The following is an 18,035-nucleotide window of genomic DNA, read 5'->3' on the forward strand; positions in this document are numbered from 1 at the left end:
TCTGGCACCGAGCCATCAGTAGCAGATCCTTTAAAAAGGACGGCACCATCTTTGTTCAGACATTATCCAGGGTTACCTACTAGTTCCTGAAGTGAGATGCTGGCACAGCCATGAAGTTATGGCAAATTTTGACTTTTCCTGTAGAAGCCAAGCTTGGCATTGCCATTGGCCATTGAGGCATCCCTCACAACAAGGTCTTGTTCATCTTGTGTCTGTTGGCCTATTTGATCAGCATTATTCAATGCCGACAGTTGTATTCTATACCAGTCATTATGACCACCCACCATAACCCGTCTAGGCATGGACTCCACTAGAACTCTGAAGGTGCTGTGGTATCTGGCACCAAGCCGACGGTAGCAGATCCTTTAAAAAGGATGGCACCATCTTTGTTCAGACATTATCCGGGGTTACCTACTAGTTCCTGAAGCGAGAAGCTGGCACAACCATGAAGTTATGGCAGATTTCTACTTTTCCTGTAGAAGTCAAACTTGGCATTGCCATTGGCCATTGAGGCATCCCTCACAACAAGGTCTTGTTCACCTTGTGTATGTTGAGCTGTTTGATCAGCATTATTCAATGCCGACAGTTGTTTTCTATACCGGTCAGTCATTATGACCACCCACCATATCCTGTCTAGGCATGGACTCCACTAGACCTCTGAAGGTGCTGTGGTATCTGGCACCGAGCCATCAGTAGCAGATCCTTTAAGTTGTGTAAGGCTGGCCATACATAATACAATTTTCTTGAGAATTTTGCTTTAGATTTACCAAAAACCATATAATATGAGGTCAAACCTAAACAACACTTTTAGTTGTATCCAATCAGGCAGGCCCGTGCACTGCACAGTTGAAAGCAAATCTAAAGGAAATTGGGCAGAAATTGGACAGATAATTGTAAGAACATTGTATAGTGTATTGCCAGCCTAAGTTGCGAGGTTGAGCCTCCATGGATCGGACTCCTTTAATAAATACTACACTTATATACCGAACCCTGGGCTCCTGTGTTGAGCATTTCTCTCTAGGGGGATTCCCCTTTTCGGTTTGAAGTTTTATTAGTGTTTGTTGGAGAAGTCCGGTCTGCACTTATGGATCTTTGAGATCTTCATGTGATCAGCTTTAGTCCTCATGCAAGGTATCATACTCACAATGGACATATTAACACAGGCATGTCAAACTGAACAAGGTGTATGATCCAAACAACATCTGAGTCCATACGATGGAACCCTGGATGACCAACTGGCTAACGCGTTTCGAGGACACAACCTCTTCCTCAGAGCCAACGTTGGTTGAGGTTGTGTCCTCGAAACGCGTTAGCCAGTTGGTCATCCAGGGTTCCATCGTATGGACTCAGATGTTTGGATCATACATCTTGTTCAGTTTGACATGCCTGTGTTATTATATCCATTGTGAGTATGATACCTATTTTTGTTTCTGTAATAAATTATTTTAAACGATGATGCACTAGGTCGGTGCGCCCTTTTTCTGTTTCTCCATTTGTATCCAGTGTATTCGGACCACCCCGGTCTGTTGAGGGCAGCAAGCAGTGCATATTCCAGAAAATTCCAGAACATTCCTATTGGGTCTACTGAGTCCTTTCCTAGCGCAGGAGTAAAGTGTTTGTTGTGTTGGATTAGTCCTCATACACACGGGACGTTTTGATAACGCTGGTAACGTTAGCTGTGTAAAGTCACGTTAAAAACTGCAGGTTTTTTTGCTCTGTTAGCATTTTGCCGCATTCAACAGCATTTTCCCATGTTTTTCCGCGTTTGCATTTCTTAGCATTTTTTTTTTTGTCCAAAAATGCTGCTTTGTGGCATTTTACCGTGTTTTGCCACGTATTTCAACATTAGAGCATTTTTACAGCTAAAAAACTCCTCTAGAAACCCACTAGTTCTGGCTTTTTTTTCCAGCCAAAAAATGTTGATTCCAGTCTATGTGTGTATGGACACATAGGATAACATGCTGGGGGGTTTACTGGCTGTAGAAAAAGACATCAAAAGCCAAAAACAGCCGCTGTAAAAATGTCCCGTGTGCATGAGGACTTAGCCCTGGTTCACATCTACTGTATGCAGCCGTGCTGGCCGCGTTTTGCGCGGGCATGAGAGCCCATTAATTTCAATGGACTCCCGTGCCTGTGATACGCAGGGAAAGAAGTCCCTGCATTCTTCTAAAAACGCAGCCCGCACGGGAACTTCAGTTCCCAGTACGGTTGCGAATTCCAGTGCAGGCAGTGTGCCATTAAAACTAATGGCACCGGCCTGCGGGTCCGCATTCCTCCATGCGGGTGATACGTCTGCATGGATTTTCGTGCAGATCCGCAATGGCACCACAGATGTGTACCTAGCCTTTATGCTACTATACCAGTAGCTTTCTGGTGAGTTCATATCCATTAGAGGTGGTGGATTCCTAAACTGGATTATGAACACTATTTTGAGCATCCTACGCTGGTATGGCTGTGCCTTGTAGTACCACGGACACTCTTTATACTCCATTTGAATTTTGGATAGATATATATGCATCATATTTATACTATTGTACGCGGTTTATTATAATTAGGTGTTCACACTGTTCACTTTTATACTGAATGATGACATTTAATATTTAGCGCTGCACTTTATTGTATATGTTTTGTGGGTTTTGTTGCGTTTGCCCTTTAGCTGCTCTTAATTTTCAGCGCTCGCCATATATTTTGTATTTATTATATATATATATATATATATATATTTTTTTTTTTTTTTTTTATGGGATTTTACGTAATCTTGAAGCCTAAAATATGTATTGTGTACAAAAAAAGACTCTTGCAGTGAAAGGGTTAAAGGGCTAGTTGGGGGGAAACCTGGGTGTCAGGCAGGAATGAGCCAGGCGGTGATGACACCCTTTGTATTTTAGTGTGGGGTAGGCATAAGAGGCGGGGTTATTTGGATATGGGCGGAGTGTAGAGAAGGACAGGCAGTGCTGGTGTTTTATTCTTTCTTTTCTTCACCTGACTTCCCGCAGTTGTAATCTCTGTATTTCTTTTTCTTCCTCTTACAGAGCCAGCTGTCCCAGGCCCTGAATGGACTGTCTGATCGAGCGAAGGAGGCCAAAGAATTCCTAGTTCAGCTAAGAAATATGGTACAGCAAATCCAGGTACACTTTTTTAAGCTGATGGGGGGGGGGGGGGGGGTCATGAAAACTGGAAGGAAGGGAAATCTCCCCCCCCAATGGGACACGAATGGCAAAAGATACCTGACGGGTTATACCCTCCCTCAGGGGCGGACTGACAACTCATGGGGCCCCCGGGCAATAGGGGATCATGGGGCCCCTGTGTCCTTGCCCAAACTCAAAAAAGCCTATGAAAAAGGCTCCCTACAGACCCTGGGCCCTCAGGCAGTGCCCAAGTTTCCAAATGGTCAGTCCGCCCCTGCCCTCCCTTACTCTATCCAAAATGAAAAATATAAATTCCTTTAAAGACAGAGTTTTTGCTAATGGTAACCAATCGGGTTTTGCATATTATGAAAAAAATAAAAATAAATTCTGATTGGTTGCTTTTATTTGAATTTCCCCAATTTTAACCTCTCCAATAATTAATCAATACAACCAGGGGCGGACTGACAACTCATGGGGCCCCCGGGCAATAGGGGATCATGGGGCCCCTGTGTCCTTGCCCAAACTCAAAAAAGCCTATGAAAAAGGTACCAGGGGCATCTCATGGGGCCCCCTACTGACCACGGGCCCGAGTTTCCAAATGGTCAGTCCGCCAATGAATACAACTGAATACATTGACCATAGAATCGATTTAAAGCAGATATTTTAAAACCTCAATGAATACAGTTATATATTTCTTTAAAAAATTATTAAATGTATTTTAATTACAACTAATGTAATTGCATATCTTCACATAACACACACATACATCAACATAATTACATTTTATGACTTCATTTCAACCTCTTATAATCCAGAATTGGGGTCTCCAAACTAAGGCCTGCAGGCCACAACTGGCCCACTGCAAGATTTTATCCGGCCCACAGCTAGGGTCAGGGACGTATCCTTAGGCCGGCCATACATGGGTCGATTTCCAGATCAGACCTAAGAATAATCGGCAGATTTTGCACTCTGTTAGTGGGGTAATGGCACTGGCTGATTTTCGTGGTTCCTCCCTATTTCATTTATCAGGCATGCTGGAAAATTTGTGAAAAACAACCGATTTTCAAAATCATTGGTGGCACCAGCGGAATACAGAACGAACTATGTTTTTGGTTTTCGATCGAAAAATCGTTTGAAATTCGACCCATGTATGGCCTGCTTTAATGTGCACAGATTGAGAATTAAGGTCAGCAGAGGCTGCCTAAGGTCTCCACTTTAGTCCCCCCACATGTAACGGGGGACTCTGTTGAGGACTCTAATGTAAGAGGGGGACTCTGACGTAAGGGGGAGGGGCTTGGACAGGAACTCTGATGTAAGGGGGGCTTTATGGGGACTATAATGTAAGGGATATTTGATGGGAAATAATGATGTAAAGGGGGATCTTATATCAGGGGGACTCTGTTGAGGATCCTGATGTAGAGGGGGCTCTTATGGGGACTCTGAAGGGGACCCTGATGTAGGGGGTCTCTCTCTGAAGGGAACTCCTATGTAAGGGGGACTCTGATAGCGACCCTGATGTAAGGGTAACTTTGATGGGAACCCTGAAGTAGAGGAGGCTTTGATGGGGACTCTAAAGGGGACTCTGATGTCGGGTGGCTGTGAAGAGAATTTCTATGTAAGGGGGGACTCCGATGGGGACTATGATGGGAACCCAGATGTAAATAAGGCTCTAAAGGGGACAATAATGTAAGGGGGGCTCTGATGGGGACTCTGATGTAAGGGGGGCTCTGAAGGGAACCCAGATGTAGAGGGGGCTATGATGGGGACTCTAAAGGGGACTCTGATGTAAGGGGGACTCTGAAGGGAACCCAGATGTATATGGGGCTCTAAAGGGGACCCTAATGTAAGGGGGGCTCTGATGGGGAATCTGATGTAAGGGGGGCTCTGAAGGGAACCCAGATGTAGAGGGGGTTACGATGGGGACTCTGAAGGGGACGCTGATGTAAGGGGTACTCTGATGGGGAATCTGATGTAAGGGGGGCTCTGAAGGGAACCCAGATGTAGAGGGGGCTATGATGGGGGCTCTAAAGGGGACCCTGATGTAAGGGGGACTCTGATGGGGAATCTGATGTAAGGGGGGCTCTGAAGGGAACCCAGATGTAGAGGGGGTTATGATGGGTCTCTAAAAGGGACCCTGATGTAAGGGGGACTCTGATGTAAGGGGAGCTCTGAAGGGAACCCAGATGTAGAGGGGGTTATGATGGGTCTCTAAAAGGGACCCTGATGTAAGGGGGGCTCTGAAGGGAACCCAGATGTAGAGGGGGTTATGATGAGTCTCTAAAAGGGACCCTGATGTAAGGGGGACTCTGATGTAAGGGGGGCTCTGAAGGGAACCCAGATGTAGAGGGGGTTATGATGGGTCTCTAAAAGGGACCCTGATGTAAGGGGGACTCTAATGTAAGGGGAGCTCTGAAGGGAACCCAGATGTAGAGGGGGTTATGATGGGGACTCTGAAGGGGACCCTGATGTAAGGGGGCTGTGATGGAGACTCTAAACAGGATCTATTTGTGGTGCCATATTGTCTGTATTTTTTCTTACATGTGATGCAGGAGAACAGTGTAGAGTTTGAGGCCTGTCTGGTGGCGCAGTGTGACGCCCTGATCGATGCCCTAAACAGGAGGAAGGTCCAGCTTCTCGCCCGGGTGAACAAGGAGCACGAACACAAACTGAAGGTGGGTGACGTACTGGAAACCTGTGTCCACACCAAAGTTACCATGGATGTCAATCCAAAGACATTTGGGGAAGATTTACTAAACCTGGAACACTCAGAATCTGCTGCAGCTGTACATGGCAGCCAATCAGCTTCTAACTTCAGCTTGTTCAGTTAAGCTTTGGCAATATAACCTGAAAGCTGATTTTGCACTCTCCAGTTTTAGTAAATACCTTTAAATACATCAAGGGGGTGAATAAGGTTCAGGAGGACAGGATTTTCAACATGAAACCAAAATCAAGAACACGGGACATGACCTCCAACTAACTGGAGGAAAGTTCAACACGAATCTCAGAAAGTACTATTGTACAGAATGAGTAGTTGATTCTTGGAATGAACTTCCAGCAGAGGTAGTGAGACAATCAACAGTAAACAGCTTCCGACATGCTTGGGACAAACATCGATCTATAGTCACACAAAAAAGTTAACAAAACCAATTGGAAAAAAAAAAAACCTGAGATTTATTTTTCTTAATAAAACTTTGTATTTTGTGGATTGCCTGTTCCGGCCCAAAAGGGCTGCAGTTTGTATGGGATGGAGGTGTGTGTGGGGGCGGGGAGGGGGGTGGAATAGATGTTCATCTTCTCTGTACCGATTTGTAATTTCTTTTGAAAAAGGAATAAACACTATTGGGGGAAAAAAAAAACCTAAACAACCCCCCCCCCAAAAAAAAATAATAAAAAAAACAGGCAGACTTGATAGACCACTCAGTCTCTTTCTGCCATCACTTTTCTATGTTTCTATAATAAGTCTGCGTAGCCTCCCTAGTGGTATTCCCGAGTGTAGGTCGGGGTAAAGTTTCAGCACCACAAGCGGTAACCCCGAGCTACACTCAGGAATATCCTGCAGCGGGATCTGCCCTTCTCTTACCTTGTCCTGCGCTCCTGCGATGTCCCTCCTGCAGTGTCCCCAGTAATGTCCTCCGGCCGATGCCGGCATCTGTCATCTGGGTTCCGTCCCCTGCGAGCGTCGGGACGGAATGGCGGGAAATTTGAAAATGACAAAAAGTGACTAAATTCACTAAAATCACATAGTATAACATTCCTGTATCAAACCATTTCACATACATTTTGTCCCGAGTGCTTTGTCCGGCGCCCTGCCTGCATTTTTACTGTTCTTTCTGCCTGGAAACTGAGAAACGTCCATGGCGTCCAAAAAGCATCCCTTTAGGTCAAAAGAGGTTTTAGACCGGCTAGAGAACAGTGATAGTAAATCAGAACCACTTGCAGAATTGAGTGATAATGATTCGTGGGGGAAATTCCTCATCAGACACTGAAAACAATTTTGCGACTTTGCTCAGTGATGTGCGAACTTGGCGCTATATTTCAAATTTCAGTGTTTTTGGTTTGATTATATTATTGAATTAAATTTATTATTATTATATTATTATTTTTTATGATTATTTATTAAATTATAATTTATGATTTCGTGTTTCAAATTTTATCATACCCAGGATGTTTACTAGACTCTTGTTCGGACAGATTTCAGTGAGTTATTCCTAAGAATTACAGGCCTACAATAAAAAAAATACATATTTCCAAGCAAAAAAATGTACCGCTTTGAGCACAGAAATATGGACATAATCAGACCGCTAGGGAGTTTAAAGCGGAGTTCCACCCAAAAGGGGAAGTTCCGCTTTAAAAATCGGTCCCCCGCTCCCCATTAAGGATTGGCACCTTTGGGGAGCGGGTACCCGAATTTGACAGGTACCCACTCCCACTTCCGCTGCGATCGCCTAGGCGATCAGAAGCGGAAGTTGTCCTCCTCCCCTCTCTCCCCATAGTCTTCTGGGACATGTGACAGGTCCCAAAAGACTACGGGGCCATTCAGGAAACTCACCGCTTCTCACGCATGCGCAGTGGGCACCCGGCTGTGAAGCCGCAAGCTGTCACAGCCGGGTGCCCACACTGAAGATGCCAGCACATGGAATACAGGACGGCCAGTGAAACGGGCTGCGACGGGGGCACCGCTGGACAGGTGAGTGTCAGTTTTTTAACAGTCAGCAGCTACAGTTTTTGTAGCTGCTGACTTTTATTTTTTTACTGAGTGAGTGGAACTCCGCTTTAAACTTCACTTTCTATTCAAGTATTTTATGTATTTTTAACTCAGGAAAGTCTCTTCCATTGCTCTCACCCTTCTCCAAATCTCCAAACGTAGTATCACTTTCATTTTGTGATGATAATAATAATAATTAATTGTGTCATAAGCAACTGCCTTTCTTAATAGTATACTTCATAATTTCTTCATCCTTTGTCACATCAGTGCTGCTGATCGCACGCAGCCTCTTTGCAGCCATTTCCTGCCTACATGTATTCCAGCAAAGGTCACATGGCAATTTTCCGGACGGGTTTCCTGATGGTGATAACAAAGTACTATGTCTGTTCAATGTGCATCAGTAACACTGTAGTTTCCATTGGGGGAGCTTGTGACGATGACAACTCATGAGAACAATCAGGAGACAGAAAAAGAGTGTTGTCATCCTGTAGCAGGAAATGCCTGAACAAGGATCTTCATGGTAGGATCATCAGGTATTATTTTAATGAAAGTTGCAGATTTTAAAACATTAAAAATTACTTTTTAAATGACATTAGCATGTTAAGGTTTTTGGATTTGAGATTTTAGTGACTACGTTTAAATATACTTTCTTGTTAAGAGAACCTTTTACCCTTAATCCAATAAATACAGTGCAGTGCCTCGTTGACTAGTCCATATACTAGTCAATATACTAGTCCATATACAGCAGCATGCAAGGGTGTCTCCTTAGGAGCCTGCTGGGTAAAGGAGACACCCACAAACAGAACGCAGGAGCCTTGATTTGGGGGCCAGCCTAACATAAAGGAAAGGCATAATTTAATGGAAGAAGACTAAACATCTAAAGCAGTCTCTATCAAAACCTTTTTACACGGAGGAACCCTTTAAAGTGTTACTAAACCCACAAATAGTAAAATCAGTCTGTATATGCAGTAAAGCATGCTTGTTATACTCACTGTGGAACCTAAGGGGTTAATCCACTGCATTGTGTAAAAAGGCTGTTTGATCCTGTCTTCTCTGATCCTGCTCTTCTTCTACTGTCCCCAATCCATCTGCTGATAGTACAGAGCCTTGGGGGCAAGCTGCAAATGCTCAGTTTGGTGGGTATTGCTAGAGAGTATTTTTTTTCTTGGGAGAGTGCATGTGATCAGCACAGGACCAATCAGCGTTGTGCAGACAGAGGGTCAGAGGTCCTGCAGCCTCATAGGACAATCAGGGTAAAATGAAAACTCCTTCTACAATCTTTAGCCAGTGCTCTGCTGGACACTGATATAAGTCACAAGACTGTTTTATACTGCTGATGAGAAAAGGTATTTAGCAGTTTTATATTTACTAAAATAATTGCATTTTCACGTTCTCTGTACTGTGGGAGACCAGATATAGTGAATGCAGGGCCCGGGGAGACCAGATATAGTGGATGCAGGGCCCGGGGAGATCAGATATAGTGAATGCAGGGTCCAAGGAGACCAGATATAGTGAATGCAGGGTCCTGGGAGACCAGATATAGTGAATGCGGGGTTCGGGAGAGTAGATGTAGTGAATGCAGGGCCCAGGGAGATCAGATATAGGGAATGCAGGGTCCAGGGAGACCAGATATAGTGAATGCAGGGTTCGGGGAGATCAGATATAGTGAATGCAGGTTCCAGGGACACCATATATAGTGAATGCAGATATCAGATATAGTGAATGCAGGGCCCGGGGAGATCAGATATAGTGAATGCAAGGTCCTGGGAGACCAGATATAGTGAATGCAGGGTCCTGGGAGACCGGATATAGTGAATTCAGGGTCCTGGGAGACCGGATATAGTGAATGCAGGGTCCGGGGAGACCGGATATAGTGAATGCAGGGTCCGGGGAGATCAGATATAGTGAATGCAGGGTCCGGGGAGACCAGATATAGTGAATGCAGGGTCCGGGGAGACCGTATATAATGAATGCAGGGTCCGGGGAGACCGGATATAGTGAATGCAGGGTCCGGGGAGACCGAATATAGTGAATGCAGGGTCCGGAGAGACCGGATATAGTGAATGCAGGGTCCGGGGAGACCAGATATAGTGAATGCAGGGTCCGGGGAGACCGGATATAGTGAATGCAGAGTCCGGGGAGACCGGATATAGTGAATGCAGAGTCCGGGGAGACCGAATATAGTGAATGCAGGGTCCGGAGAGACCGGATATAGTGAATGCAGGGTCCGGGGAGACCAGATATAGTGAATGCAGGGTCCTGGGAGAGTAGATATAGTGAATGCAGGGTCCTGGGAGACCGGATATAGTGAATGCAGGGTCCTTGGAGACCAGATATAGTGAATTCAGGGTCCTGGGAGACCGGATATAGTGAATGCAGGGTCCTTGGAGACCAGATATAGTGAATGCAGGGTCCGGGGAGACCAGATATAGTGAATGCAGGGTACAGGGAGACCAGATATAATGAATGCAGGGTCCGGGGAGACCAGATATAGCGAATGCAGGGTTCGGGGTTTAGAAACATTTTAAATGACTTCCCGGTCTCAGGGAACCCCCACTTATAATTGCTATATGTAAAGCTCAAGGTACACTAGTGTGATGGTGAATGTGGAGAACACCCATTACGTTTATGGTCATTAAGAAGAATCCCCCACCTTACAGATAGTTAAAAAGATCAATGCTGTCAGTGGGAACTTATCTGAGAGGCAGGAATCGTTCATTGTTCAAGGAACCCCTAACAAGCTTTGGAGAAACCCCGATGTAATGTAAGTGTGGATCCTCTCTGCTGAATGGAAATAAACATGGTTTGATATTACTTTTATAGACCAATAAAAGCAAAATAAAAAAGCAGGTTTTGCTGCGATACACAATGTCAGTCCAAAGCGACCCCTCACCAGCACAAAAACCACTTTCAGCCACTAGTGGAACTAAACCCCCCTATCCTTCACAGCCAAGGAAGCTGCCATCTTGGCCTCTGTCTGATCTGCAATTGTCATGGTGCTGCACATGTGATCAGTTAGGACTCCAGTCATCCAGGTGGATGCAACGTCCCTGACGGCTCTCACTGTGAGATCTCTAAGGCTCTAAGTGTGTTATGACCACTAATTGCGGAGTTCTCACAGCTGCTCTGAGCAGACTGTCAGTCACCGCTCTGTGCTCTGACCCCCTCCGCGTTCACTGGAGTGCTGGGTTGTGGGGGGGCAGTGCAAGCTCTCAACGGATCACTGAGAGGCTGAGCCAGGTGCCGCTCCAGACTCTGGGGTGTATCCCGATTTTAAAGTCAGGATCTTTCGCCAGCCTGGGCCGGCTGAGCGACGTCAGCCGACAGCGAACTTCAGCCCAATGTCAGCTGAAAACGGGCCACAGGAGTGCAGAACAAACTGTTCTCCTGTGATGCAAAAGAGCTTTGGCTGTACTTCTCCTTTAAAGCTCCATTCACACACAAGGGGGGATATGATCTCCATGTATAATACATAAGGGGGATATGATCTCCATGTATAACACATAAGGGGGGGTATGATCTCCATGTATAATACATAAGGGGGGGATATGATCTCCATGTATAATACATAAGGGGGGATATGATCTCCATGTATAATACATAAGGGGGGATATGATCTCCATGTATAACACATAAGGGGGGGTATGATCTCCATGTATAATACATAAGGGGGGGTATGATCACCATGTATAATACATAAGGGGGGATATGATCTCCATGTATAATACATAAGGGGGGATATGATCTCCATGTATAATACACAAGGGGGGATATGATCTCCATGTATAATACAAAGGGGGATATGATCTCCATGTATAATACATAAGGGGGGATATGATCTCCATGTATAATACATAAGGGGGGATATGATCTCCATGTATAATACATAAGGGGGGATATGATCTCCATGTACAATACATAGGGGGGGATATGATCTCCATGTATAATACATAAGGGGGATATGATCTCCATGTATAATACATAAGGGGGGATATGATCTCCATGTATAATACATAAGGGGGGATATGATCTCCATGTATAATACATAAGGGGGAGGATATGATCTCCATGTATAATACATAAGGGGGGGATATGATCTCCATGTATAATACATAAGAGGGGATATTATCTCCATGTATAATACATAAGGGGGGATATGATCACCATGTATAATACATAAGGGGGGATATGATCACCATGTATAATACATAAGGGGGGATATGATCACCATGTATAATACATAAGGGGGGATATGATCTCCATGTATAATACATAAGGGGGGATGTGATCACCATGTATAATACATAAGGGGGGATATGATCTCCATGTATAATACATAAGGGGGGATATGATCTTTATGTATAAATACATCAGTGGTTCATATAGTGAACTCGGTGTAGTTATTCACCCTGAGGTCATCACAGAGGACAAGGGGGCACTCTTTATATCTGGAGGAAAAGAAATTTAATCTCCAAACATGGAAAGGTTTCTTCACAGTAAGAGCTGTGACAATGTGGAATAGACTCCCTCAAGAGTTGGTTCTGGCCAGCTTAGTGGATTGCTTTAAAAAAGTCCTGGATTCTTTCTTGGATACACAGAATATAACTGGATAAACCTATTTCCAAATTTTAAAAAATGTTACAGTCTCATTACAACAATAATAGAAGGGAAATCTTTCAATAGGGACATGTGTTCTGATGTCATCTATCTCAGAAGGAAACCCTGCATTGGGTATCTCCTCTTTATTTTTATTTATTTCAGGTACTTATACAGCACTGTCCATTTACTCAGCGCTTTACATATATATTGTACATTCACATCAGTCCCTAACCCTCAAGGGGTGTACAACCTGAGGTCCCTAACTCACATTCATACATACATGGGACAATCTAGACAGGAGCCAACTCACCTACCAGCATGTCTTTGGAGTGTCGGTGGAAACCAGAGTACCCGGAAAAAACCCATACAGGCACAGGGAGAACATGCAAACTCCAGGCAGGAGATGCTGTGGTTGGGATTTGAACTAACGATCCTAGTACTGCCAGGTGGAAGTGCTAACCATTTAGCCACTGTGCTGCTTTTCCTTATTATGTATCTGGAAATGTCTCCTAGATTGTAAGCTCCCAGGATCAGGGCCCTCCTATCCCTCTTGTATTGAACTGTATTGTTGCTGTATTGTCTCCCACTATAATGTAAAGCTGTTGGCGCCATAAATCCTGTATAATAATAATAATACACAGTGGTGCTTTAACCTATTCCTGCCCAGTCTCTTCATCCCTTTTACAGAGTCTTGGGAAGGACTCCTGATAGCATGACTACTGCGATTGGCTATTACAGTTGGTCACATGGTCAGGAGCTGCTCCTGCCAACCCCCAATCACTACAACCGTTTCACAGCTGCAACAAGTGAGATAGAGCCCGCCCCATCTCCTGGCTGGAGGACGTCCAGCATCATCCAGCTATTTTTTCCCAGTCTGACTGCTTGGCCCGTCTTTTTTTATTTATTTGATTTAATTTCTTTCACTCATGGAGTCTCAGCCTCACATGTGGGCGTTACCTAGGTTGGTCTGCATGCAAATACAGTCTGTCTACGGGCTTCCATTCCTCCAGACTGACACCCACCCATTAAGGCATTTTTATATTTGCATAACTCCTCCCAAGAGCAAGCCCACTTCTAGCACCAGGATTGGGGGCTCTGTAGAGGAATACTGAGGCAGCGTGCTGTGATGTTTTCAGGAAGATATGTACAACACCCTGCCGGCCCCTCCTACAAGCTATGATCTGCCTGCATTGCATAGAGCATCACAGAGATCCCAGTAATGACATCACTAAATCTAAAATAACGTATGCGCTGAAAACATAGCATGTCGATGAGGGGAAAGGAGGATCATGGAAGGCAAAATATAATGAAATTGAAGCTGTCTGTGTATTCCTCCCATATATGTGGCTTCAGGTGAATGGCATTATTTGTAAAGCAATCCCTCTGTCCAGAATGATTCTGTTGCAGTAAACAAACACCGTCTGTTGTGTCGCAGCAGAATCCAATCTCGCCAGGCTCCCGGCTCTCCTGAGACACCAGGCATCCAGCTTTCCCCTTTCTTCTGCATCTTTTATGTTTTTCTGTGTTGCCGCTCCCCAGCGAGCGATACATATTTCATTCCAGGCAACAGCGAGCATTACGCCGCTCACCTCATGTAACTCGCAGCCTGCAATATTATATAATTAATCTCCTTCTATCGGATTTCCTAAAGTCTGAATCCTAAAAGATTTTATTGGAGGTGGAAAATTGCCGTGGGCAAACTGGGGGGCTCGGGGGGATGAAACGGTAAATTGAATCCAAGAAAAAAAAAAAAAAAAAGCAGCTTTTCTGTTACAGCGAAGTCTACCGGCGAGATACCGAGGTAACAATTCACTCACAAGAGGAAAACACTCCCACTGATAAAGAAAAAAAATTGCAGAACTCTTCATCCTGTGAACTGAATGTACATTAGTCTGTGCGAATGGTGTCAAAATCGAACGTAATTAGTAGAGATGAGCGAATCGAAGTAGGCGAAGTGGAATTCGAGTCGAATATTGGAAAATCCGAAAAATAGCCTACTTCGGACGCGCGAATCGAAATTTTTCCTAAAATGGCGGCGGACATGTGCGGCGACGGAGCGGGGATGTCTGGGAAGGCGCGCAGACAAGGCGCGCTGACCCATAATGCATTCCTTAATGACATGTGATCGCATTAGCCAATCAGCAGCCAGCCAGCACTGTAATGGTCGAGCTATAAATAGCGGCCATTTTAGAAGTCTTCATTTGCCTCCAGTCATTCAAGAGAGGCAGAGCTGTCTGTATTAGGGACAGAGTTAGGGCCACAGAAACGTTACTTGGGGACAGAGAAAAGTTACTTAGGGACAGAGAAGCATTACTCAGGGACACAGAATTGTTAATGAGGGCCACAGAATCGTTACTTAGGGCCAAAGAAACGCTAGTTAGGGCCACAGAATTGTTACTCAGGGACAGACAGAATTGTTACTGAGGGCCACAGAACTGTTACTTAGGGCCACAGAAACGTTATTAGGGCCACAGAATTGTTACTCAGGGACAGACACAGAATTGTTACTGAGGGCCACAGAACTGTTACTTAGGGCCACAGAAACATTAGTTAGGGCCACAGAATTGTTACTCAGGGACAGACACAGAATTGTTACTGAGGGCCACAGAACTGTTACTTAGGGCCACAGAAACGTTAGTTAGGGCCACAGAATTGTTACTCAGGGACAGACACAGAATTGTTACTGAGGGCCACAGAATTGTTACTTAGGGCCACAGAATTGTTACTCAGGGACAGACAGAATTGTTACTGAGTGCCAGAGAATTGTTACTTAGGGCCACAGAAACGTTAGTTAGGGCCACAGAATTGTTACTCAGGGACAGACAGAATTGTTACTGAGTGCCAGAGAATTGTTACTTAGGGCCACAGAAACGTTAGTTAGGGCCACAGAATTGTTACTCAGGGACAGACACAGAATTGTTACTGAGGGCCACAGAATTGTTACTTAGGGCCACAGAAACGTTACTCAGGGACACAGAATTGTTACTGAGGGCCACAGAATTGTTACTCAGGGACAGACACAGAATTGTTACTCAGGGACACAGAATTGTTACTGAGGGCCACAGAACCGTTACTTAGGGCCACAGAAACGTTACTCAGGGACACAGAATTGTTACTGAGGGCCACATAACCGTTACTTAGGGCCACATAATTATTACTCAGGGACAGACACAGAATTGTTACTGAGGGACACAGAATTGTTACTGAGGGCCACAACCGTTACTTAGGGCCACAGAATTGTTACTCAGGGACACAGAATTGTTACTGAGGGCCACAGAACCGTTACTTAGGGCCACAGAATTGTTACTCAGGGACACAGAATTGTTACTGAGGGCCACAGAACCGTTACTTAGGGCCACAGATATGTTACTCAGGGACAGACACAGAATTGTTACTGAGGGACACAGAATTGTTACTGAGGGCCACAGAAACGTTACTTAGGGCCACATAAAAGTTAATCAGGGACACAGAATTGTTACTGAGGGCCACAGAACCGTTACTTAGGGCCACAGAATTGTTACTCAGGGACAGACACAGAATTGTTACTGAGGGACACAGAATTGTTACTGAGGGCCACAGAACCGTTACTTAGGGCCACAGAAACGTTAATCAGGGACACAGAATTGTTACTGAGGGCCACAGAACCGTTACTTAGGGCCACATAAACGTTAATCAGGGACACAGAATTGTTACTGAGGGCCACAGAACCGTTACTTAGGGCCACAGAATTGTTACTCACGGACAGACACAGAATTGTTTCTTGAGGGACACAGAATTGTTACTGAGGGCCACAGAACCGTTACTTAGGGCCACAGAAACGTTAATCAGGGACACAGAATTGTTACTGAGGGCCACAGAACCGTTACTTAGGGCCACGTAAACGTTAATCAGGGACAGACACAGAATTGTTACTGAGGGACACAGAATTGTTACTGAGGGACACAGAATTGTTACTGAGGGCCACAGAACCGTTACTTAGGGCCACAGAATTCTTACTCGGACAGACACAGAATTGTTACTCAGGGACACATAATTGTTACTGAGGGCCACAGAACCGTTACTTAGGGCCACAGAATTGTTACTCAGGGACACAGAATTGTTACTGAGGGCCACAGAACCGTTACTTAGGGCCACAGAATTGTTACTCAGGGACACAGAATTGTTACTGAGGGCCACAGAACTGTTACTTAGGGCCACAGAATTGTTACTCGGACAGACACAGAATTGTTACTCAGGGACACAGAATTGTTACTGAGGGCCACAGAACCGTTACTTAGGGCCACAGAATTGTTACTCAGGGACACAGAATTGTTACTGAGGGCCTCAGAACTGTTACTTAGGGCCACAGAATTGTTACTCAGGGACACAGAATTGTTACTGAGGGCCACAGAACTGTTACTTAGGGCCACAGAATTGTTACTCGGACAGACACAGAATTGTTACTCAGGGACACAGAATTGTTACTGAGGGCCACAGAACCGTTACTTAGGGCCACAGAATTGTTACTCAGGGACACAGAATTGTTACTGAGGGCCACAGAACCGTTACTTAGGGCCACAGAATTGTTACTCAGGGACACAGAATTGTTACTGAGGGCCACAGAACTGTTACTTAGGGCCACAGAATTGTTACTCGGACAGACACAGAATTGTTACTCAGGGACACAGAATTGTTACTGAGGGCCACAGAACCGTTACTTAGGGCCACAGAATTGTTACTCAGGGACACAGAATTGTTACTGAGGGCCACAGAACTGTTACTTAGGGCCACAGAATTGTTACTCAGGGACACAGAATTGTTACTGAGGGCCACAGAACTGTTACTTAGGGCCACAGAATTGTTACTCGGACAGACACAGAATTGTTACTCAGGGACACAGAATTGTTACTGAGGGCCACAGAACCGTTACTTAGGGCCACAGAATTGTTACTCAGGGACACAGAATTGTTACTGAGGGCCACAGAACTGTTACTTAGGGCCACAGAATTGTTACTCAGGGACACAGAATTGTTACTGAGGGCCACAGAACTGTTACTTAGGGCCACAGAATTGTTACTCGGACAGACACAGAATTGTTACTCAGGGACACAGAATTGTTACTGAGGGCCACAGAACCGTTACTTAGGGCCACAGAATTGTTACTCAGGGACACAGAATTGTTACTGAGGGCCACAGAACCGTTACTTAGGGCCACAGAATTGTTACTCAGGGACACAGAATTGTTACTGAGGGCCACAGAACTGTTACTTAGGGCCACAGAATTGTTACTCGGACAGACACTGAATTGTTACTCAGGGACACAGAATTGTTACTGAGGGCCACAGAACCGTTACTTAGGGCCACATAAACGTTAATCAGGGACAGAATTGTTACTTAGGGCCACAGAACCGTTACTTAGGGCCACATAATTGTTACTCAGGGACAGACACAGAATTGTTACTGAGGGACACAGAATTGTTACTGAGGGCCACAGAACCGTTACTTAGGGCCACAGAATTGTTACTCAGGGACAGACACAGAATTGTTACTCAGGGACACAGAATTGTTACTCAGGGACACAGAATCGTTGAATTAAAGAGTATGTCAGACAACATGCAGAGGAG

General features: G+C 45.0%; 1 protein-coding gene across 4 annotated transcripts in view; it reads left to right on the top strand.

The window, feature by feature from the left end:
* Positions 1-18,035, top strand: part of TRIM9 (tripartite motif containing 9) — a 174,717-nt gene that overhangs the window by 83,531 nt on the left and 73,151 nt on the right. For all 4 annotated transcript variants that reach the window (XM_089665814.1, XM_089665817.1, XM_089665816.1 and 1 more), the window contains exons 2-3: positions 3,033-3,128; positions 5,678-5,800. In XM_089665814.1, coding sequence (XP_089521940.1) covers positions 3,033-3,128; positions 5,678-5,800 — 219 coding nt within the window. The remainder of the gene's footprint in view (positions 1-3,032; positions 3,129-5,677; positions 5,801-18,035) is intronic.

The sequence above is a fragment of the Staurois parvus genome, unplaced genomic scaffold (assembly GCF_062004578.1).
Source record: "Staurois parvus isolate SC_StPar_1 unplaced genomic scaffold, SC_StPar_1.0 ptg002360l, whole genome shotgun sequence".
NCBI lineage: Eukaryota > Metazoa > Chordata > Amphibia > Anura > Ranidae > Staurois > Staurois parvus.